We start from the raw sequence: 8564 nt of genomic DNA, 5'->3' as shown, positions 1-8564 counted from the left end.
ATTTATTACTGGGAAAGAGTTGGGGTAGGCTTAGGACAGGAGATTTTAGATTTTAGACAGGAAAGTTTAGATTTTATATATCATCATCATGTATGATCCAAATAACTAACCTTATCGATTACTCTTATTGCTCATTTTTGCAATTCTATTAATGATTGCAGTGAAGTTCTGTAGTTGTTGCCTCATAATGCTGCACAATAACTCAAATGAGGTAAAGTATGTGGAGAGCTGTTTCCTCCAGAACATGTTTGGCTTTATTTAAAATAAATAGACTTTTTGACAGTTTACTTTGTAGACATCTAATTCGAGGTTTCATGTTATTTTATCATCAATAATGACCCCAAGAAATTTATAAATATGTACTCTTTAAATGTTTACACCATATATCTTTCATTTGATGTCTTTATTTGACTTACTATTCCCAAATAGCATTATTTTTGTTTTGGCCAGATTTAAGAACAACTTACTCTCATCAAACCGTAATTTCAGTTTGTTCACAGTTTTAGTTACATAATTAAGCAACTCTCATCTCCAACAAAAAATATGTTAGTGTCATCTGCAAATAAAACTATTTTAATRTTGTCTGTTATATAACAGSGATGCACGATATATCGGCATTAATATCGGTATCGTCCAATATTGGTCATTTTTTAGAATATTGGTATCAGTTCGATATTTGAAACTGGGCCAATATTAACGTTCAGTATTGAKTTCCCACTTTTTAGCTTTAGTTTCTGTTTTGGGAGAGGAGATGGTTTGATATGCTGCRTAACCAGTAATAACGGAAGTAGGGAGCCATGTTAGCGGCCTGGTTTTTTATTTACAGTATTGAAAAAAGACATAAGTGTGTTTGTGCATATATGTATAATATAATTTGTGTGATTTTGTAATTTCGGTAAATATAGGTTCTTGAGCAATAATTATCGGATATCGATATCGGCTGAAATTTTAATATCGATGCATCCCTATTATATAACATAGATCATTTATATAAATAATGAATAATTTAGGTCCCAATACTGAACCCTGATGAACCCCACAAGCATGTCTAAACATTGAGCGAAAACATTTTCCATCTGTAGGGTTAATTTAAACATTACTATATTTGATGAGTTAGTGCATATGCTTTTTGCAAATCTAATTTGTACATAATGTGCAAAAGCAAATTACAAACATACAAGAAATATAAGAAACATCCTTTTTGTAGAGCTGTGTAAACGACTAAATAATATAGCAGTACATATTAAAACTTAATTTGAACATGCAACATACCTTCCTACTTTAAAYCATTCTTGCACATCCAGGTGTTTCTGTCTGTCTGGCCACATATTTTCATTGATGTTTTAGCACAGATCATCCCCCTTCCTCCTCTCTCCCTTTTTGTCCCTTTCCCTATCCTTCTCACCTCTTCTTCAATGACACATTCATTTCTCTTTCACAATATTGTTGAAATGATACCCACATTTCAACAATGCTTCACACACTCATCGATGAAAGCTGAAGTTCACCTGAGAGAAATGGTTAAAATTGGACGACATTTTCAGGAAAAACAAATAAAGATTTGCATGGCCTACAATTTGGTTGATTTTGGCAACTATGGTAGTTCAACATTTTTATGTTGAAGGAAATTTATTCTGTTTATTACATATTTTTAATGTATCACACATACTGTTTTATTTCAAGGTTAAGTAGGATGTATTTTGATTACTTATTTTACCTAATTATTTATTTTTACGATTAATCTGTGATTTAGTCATGTGCAGTCTGCTTTGAGTGGCTTATGTCATGGTYACCAGCAGAATGTGCTGTGTCTGATAGGATTAGCTAAGACATGTCATAAATACACTTACTACACAGAGATGTTATCTCATCAGTTTGCAGGAAGTTTGTTCGAGGATCTGTTAACACGTCGGGGAGACTGCCCCCAACCGTGTAAAGTCCTGTTTGAGGTGGGGCCATATCCTGAAAATGGTGTTAAATGGGATTGCAATTCCTTGTTCATGGCCAAATTCAGAGACAATAAACATCTGTATTTGGTCCAGCTGATTGGTTTTTCATGAATTTCACACATAACTTTCAAGTGTTATGTATTTGTTTCCTTGTTCCCGACATGCATCAGAGTGACTGAATATGCATTGTTTTTCAATGTAATAACTCAGTAATGAAATGAGGACCATTAATTTTATAGGGAATAAACTATTCAGCATTCATTAGTATAGTTCATTTTGACTGACTTGACATAAGCCGTGGTAATGTTAGAAAACAGCAGAAAATGGTATGAGAGGAACTGATGCAGGGCCAAAAAGGCATTCGCAATTTGTTGGAACGAATGAGGAACTGCTTCTATGTCCATAAATGACTAAATATGGAGGATGAAATAACAATTATGATCATTTTAATTCTGATTAGAGAAATGAACCAAAGCAATTGAGAAAACTGTAACACAAACATTATTCTGTAAGACATTTTAAGCAAAGACAACAGATTGCTTTCCTAAAATGTTTGCATAAAATACGTTCCTTGTCTCTTCATTGAAGTGTAAACAGCTATAGCTAACTGATAGGTGTATGGCCCATGTCTCAAAAAGGAATTTTGAATATCCACTATCCAATGTTTTTTTAAACAAATACTGTCAACATTAATGAATGAATATTAGTATAGACCAGTGGTTCCCAAACATTTTATCTTCTGACCCACAAAATATTCATGGCAAAAAATTGTGACCCCAAATATTACTGGTCTGAGTACACAAATTTTGTTAATAACCCTAAAAACAAAGGCTACACAAACATAAATACTTATTTATACTTATTTTGTGTTTTGTAATAATTATAGGGAAATATTACACCACCAAGTATTTTATTACACTTTAAATAGATTTCTGAAGTGCAGTGGTTCCCAAACTTTTCAGCTTTTGACCCACAAAATAACAGTGGCAGAGACCTGTGCCCACAACTATTTTTGGATGATAAACATTTGTATCTGGTCAACGTTTATTATTTATTATTCTATATTTATGCATTTTAGGCAGCTAAGGCAAAAATGTAATTAATTTAGAAAATATTTTCAGGACCCCACCTTGATGTTTCAGGACCCCACTTTGAGTCCCAACCCCAACTTTGGAAACCACTGGTATAGACCAGTGATTCCCAAACTTTTTATCTTCTGACCCACAAAATATTCATGGCAAAAACTTGTGACCCCAAATATTACCGGTCTGAATACACGAACTTCATTAATAACCCTAAAAACACAGGCTTTTTGACAATCTAAACAGCTTGTACACAAATGTAAATACTTATTTATACTTATTTTGTGTTTTGTAATAATTATATGGAAAATATTACATCAGCAATTACTTTATTACCCTTTAAATTAATTTCTGGAGATTATCCAAGGTGCTTCATGACCCATAATCGGGTCCCAAACCCAATTTTGGGAACCAAAGTGCAGTGGTTCCCAAGGTTTTCAGCTTTTGACCCACAAAATAACAGTAGCAGAGACCTGTGCCCACAGCTATTTTTGTATGATAAACATTTGTATCAGGTCAACWAAACATGGGCATAGTAACAATATTTTTTTATATTACATTTATCCATTTTAAATATACTAACCTCACTCCTTTGTAACAACTAAGGCAAAAATGTAATTAATTCAGAAAATATTTTCAGGACCCCATCTTGATGTTTCGGGACCCCACTTTGGGTCCCGACCCCAACTTTGGGAAACACTGGTATAGACCATGTTTACAATACATATTGTTTTTATTTTGTAAAACAGGGTGGAAATATGAACAACTTTTGTATGTCTTACTGGAATGAGAGGATACAGCTGTTTTATGTTTTGAAGTGTTATTCATATTTTATTGTTTTAATGTTAAGCTTAATGTCAAGGACTTCAGATGGAGTCAATAGCTAAATCTGGTACAACTCATGCTTTTCTTAAAGAAACAATATTTGAGTTCTCTGTCCCTTTTTATATTAAATACTAAGACCGAACTAGAGATGCGGCATTCCCAAACAATCCAAATCTTTTGAAAGACTCTTTAAAACAAATATTGCGAATGAAGTCACAGACAATTGAGAGGCATTCCTTTTTTTCAGTTTTGTTTTGACAGACACACTTCATTTGCTTTTCCACTCAGATGAAGAACAGGCAAAGAGAGGCACATCAGTTGTATATGGGAAGTATACACTCAGGAGGGGAGGGAGGTTGCATGCTTGACAAGCCAGGTGACCCTTGTTGTTGTATGTCATCACGTATGGCTATACATACAGTATGTGGAGACATAGTCTGTGCATGTGATGTCACTAAACAAAACAGAGTTGAATGGTTCTTGCTGTGACAGTTGGTACATTTTGAATAACACCAAATAAKTTAAAACACATTTCCCCTGAAGTAAAAGGAAAATATATAGTGGTGGTTATAAGACAAACATTTTAAACACAGTATGAGTGTAGTGATATAAAAAAATAAACTAAATAAACACGAGAGTATTTTGTTGTCTGAGGAGATGCTGCCTCTGTGCACTCAGGAATAAAACTTCAACAAAGAAAGTTTGAATACTTAAATACTTATAGTTACAATTATTCTGTCCAGAGATCACATCACTTTGAGTGAAGAACATGTCCTTTCTCCAAATGGGAAAGTAATTGCAGTCTTTGCCACCTATACTCCCACATAATAGCACTTAGTCCCTGTAATTTTGTTTTCACTCTTCCTCTTGTCTCCATCTGCATATGTTAAGTGTAGCAATTACACWGGGAAATTGCTTGTAGCTACATGGGGTTTATAGGATAGACAGTTTCTTTTAATGGTAAGAACAAATAAGGGAACTGTTGCACTGCCCTATAGCATTATCATAAGTTTTTTGTTTCTAGTTGCAAAATTTTAAATGTTCACCGTACAACTCATGTTATCATTTTTATTACAGTAAACAATTAAAATTTACATTTTCCAAAAAAAAAACATACATAAAAACTGAATAACATTTTACGAAAAATAAAGCTATACATGCTTTGAGACAAAGCTAATTGATGATTGGGAAGTTTTTTTATTTAAATCTGTTGTTTTAGTCGTATTCTCTTTAAATCAAACCTTCCRTTCTAAACAAACAACAAGGGAACGTCATAAAAGTTAAATTAATAGATTTAAAATTAAAATGCACAAACCAGTACACAATATCTAACTAAATAAAATATAACTTTTTCAGCAGTTTTTTTTCTGACAAGAGCTATGATACTTTAAAAAAACAACATCTATATACAAGCATTCATAATTCTTGTGAGAGCTTTTTGACTGACAAGTGCTGTGATTGCTGGAAAATGTGAAACTTCAAATGCATCTTTGTACCATTGTGGATCCCTGAAAAATTACATGATGTTAAGATAAACTACAGTAAACATATCTGTCTGTGTAATGTTAATATAAAATGTGTTTTTGTCAGTTTGTTAGACAGAGGTAAGGATATGTACTGAAATTGCACCTAGCTGCTCTGTGAAAATAATACTTTCACTTCTGTTTTCTGCCCACATGACTGCTAACTAACCACCAATGGCAGCTGCAGGACCTCCAAGCTTTTGGAACATTATCCTTTCTTGCATCTCTAGTCTCTCTCTCAGTCTGSTTGGTCTCTCCACCCCTCCGTGACCTGGGGATGAACGCACCAATGAGGAGCCTCACAGTGAGTCTCGCTGGTCCTCTTTCACCCCATCCACCTTCCACAGCAMCACAGTCAGTCACTCACTCACTTACTCACAGAGTGTGTCGCATATATGCCTTGATGTCAGATGTGGTGGGCATTCCTGTCTCTATGAGCGTATTGTAGGTGTGGGTAGTGTACTGTACACCATATAAGCCATGATGTTGACTAACTGTTGTGTGTTATTTACAGGGTATGCCTGATCGCATGTTATGTGCAGTGCTGGAGCAATTTCAGCTTTACTTTTCCCTTTGGTATGTGCGCTTTGTCTCCATTCACACCGTCATTTCTTCTTGTGTTCTTATGTTAAAACAGCCTGGACATTTTTAATTTCTTTAAATTTTGTTTCTGCATACACACTTTCACACAAATATGCAGTTTAAATGTGCAGGTAACACCAAATTACTGCTCCTTAACTTTGTAGAACATTATCTGCTAGCACTTTTGTGTTCAGCATGATGAAGCTCTTTTTATTATGTTATTTAAATGGTAAGTTACTGGAGCAGTTCCAGTGTGATGACATTTGTTCTGTGTTCCATGTGTGCTGCRTTGTGCATCTTGGTGGCCATTCTACAATTCAGCACATTCAGTTTTGAAGCACACATCTCTGCTCTGGCAATTCAAGTCTGGGAAGTTAAACATTTTGTGCAAAATGCATAATTTTACATTTATTGTTACATTATTCAGATGTGTATGGTAATTTGATTAGTCAAAGATTTGTACATATATATTTATTTAAGACTCATTATATATATTTTTTCTAACTCAAAATTATGTAAATGTGGCCTTGCATTAAGCATCTAATTTTTATTCAGATATCTAAATAATTGGAGTTGTACTGCCCCTGCCCTGACTTGAATGTGGCTAGAGAGCCTCCCCCYGTTCCTCATTTAGCTTTGGTCATTGTGTGGTTCGCCTCCCTCCCTTTGTTAGATTCACTCCCTGTATAGCACGGCAAGCCCCAGCATGCTGAAGAGGAAACAAAGCTCACGGGTTGAGGCCCAGCCGATGACTGACTTTGGGCCAGATGAGACCCTTGCAGACAGCGCTGACATCTTCTGGATCAACAAACCAGTGAGTGTACAGRCGCAAGTTCAGGTCAACTAGGCTTGGGTGGTTTCACGGTATTTGGGTTTACTTCRGTATTGAAATATGGTGATGGTATTAAAAATGTACGAGGGTATATTAATTTTATTATTCATGTGTGGTGATGCACCAAATTTCCACAAGGCTGCTATGAAAACAGGGACATCAACATTATAGGCTCTTTCAAAAGATGCCCCATAGCGTTATGACCCGTGTTCTGACCACTTCGGTCCATTCACAAGACAAACTGAGGCGTAGAAGAGGAACAGAGACCCCCCAACTGTCGCACCTCTTAACCTCTGTGCAAGGTAGTGACAGAAATGTTACTCGCCAACTCCCGTAAGCTACTTGCTGCAAAAGAGTAACTAAATAAAAACTTTATCTGCCCAGAGACTGGCTAAAAGTAYGCAGCAGCACAGATACAACAGTGGTAAGGGTCAGATTATTCTGAAATGTAAAAATCCTAAAAAGATGTAGGTTACTTGAATGTATTTTGATCTATGCAACATATTAAGGATCAAGAGCCATTCTGCAACCCCTGCTTCACTCATTATCAGAATGAATGACAGCAATACATCAGATCAAATGAGTTTTTTTACACATCTCTCTTGATCCTGCTCTGATTAATTTTCTCTGAAAGAGCATTTGAGTGCAGTAACAGAATGCCTCTGTCTGTGACTTTTGAACTGACAGAGGGAGCAACAACACATCATGAGCTGTTCGGCCATTTAGCGGTATGCTACTGTCTTCAGAAAGAGCTTTCTGTGAAGCCATAAAAGAGCAGTGGGTGTTACATTTCAGATCATCATGTAAAGTCTCCAAAAAGTCACATTTGTTCATTTACAACTTCACTGCTCTCTCTGGCTCTAGAATGTCAAGCTCTATGCATGTACCTTATACAGTGGGGTGCGAAAGATTGGGCAGGCTTGTTAATTTTCCTGATTTACCTTTATAAATCATTGATTGTTTGGATAAAAAAATCAGTTAAATATATCATATAAAAGACACACTCAGTGATATTTGAGAAGTGAAATGAAGTTTATATGATTTACTGAAAGTGTGCAATAATTGGTTAAACAAAATTAGGCAGGTGCATAAATTTGGGCACCTTAAAAAACCTTAACTCAATATTTAGTAGATCTTCCTTTCACAGAAATAGCCTCTAAACACTTCCTGTAGCTTCTAATGAGAGTCTGGATTTTGGCTGAAGGTATTTTAGACCACTCTTCTTTACAAAACATCTCTACTTCATTCAGATTTGATGGTTTCCGAGCATGGACAGCTCTCTTTAAGAGACACTACAGATTTTCAATAATATTCAGGTCTGGGGACTGAGATGGACATTCCAGAATGTTGTACTTGTTCCTCTGCATGAATGCCTTAGTAGATTTTGAGCAGTGTTTAGGGTGGTTGTCTTGTTGGAAGATGCAGCCCCGGCTTCAGCAGCTTCAGCTTTGTCACTGATTCCTGGACATTAGTCTCCAGAATCTGCTGATATTGATTGGAATCAATGCGTCCCTCAACTTTAACATGATTCCAGTCCCTGTACTGGCCACACAGCCCGACAGCATGATGGAACCACCACCAAATTTCACTGTAGGTGTTTTTCTTGGAGTGCTGTGTTCATTTTCCTCCATGCATAACGGCACTTGTTCTGCCCAAAAAAACTTTTTTTGTTTCATCAGTCCACAGCACCTTATTCCAAAATGAAGCTGGCTTGTCCAAATGTGCTTTAGCATACCTCAAGCAGCTCTGTTTGTGATGTGGGCGGAGAAAA

At 35.8% G+C, this 8564-nt stretch overlaps 1 protein-coding gene across 3 annotated transcripts in view; it reads left to right on the top strand.

Annotated features, from left to right (window-relative positions):
- nalcn (sodium leak channel, non-selective) overlaps positions 1-8564 on the top strand; it is a gene marked incomplete in the record, with an annotated part of 142686 nt that overhangs the window by 2383 nt on the left and 131739 nt on the right. For 2 of the 3 annotated variants that reach the window (XM_014018800.1, XM_014018799.1), the window contains 2 exon segments: positions 5561-5683; positions 6635-6775. In XM_014018800.1, the coding sequence (XP_013874254.1) occupies positions 5561-5683; positions 6635-6775 (264 nt within the window). 3 annotated transcript variants of the gene reach the window in all.

This window comes from Austrofundulus limnaeus, unplaced genomic scaffold (assembly GCF_001266775.1).
Source record: "Austrofundulus limnaeus strain Quisiro unplaced genomic scaffold, Austrofundulus_limnaeus-1.0 Scaffold202, whole genome shotgun sequence".
Taxonomy (NCBI): Eukaryota; Metazoa; Chordata; class Actinopteri; order Cyprinodontiformes; family Rivulidae; genus Austrofundulus; species Austrofundulus limnaeus.
Note: the sequence above shows the minus strand (reverse complement) of the source record. Positions and strands in the feature narration are given on the sequence as shown.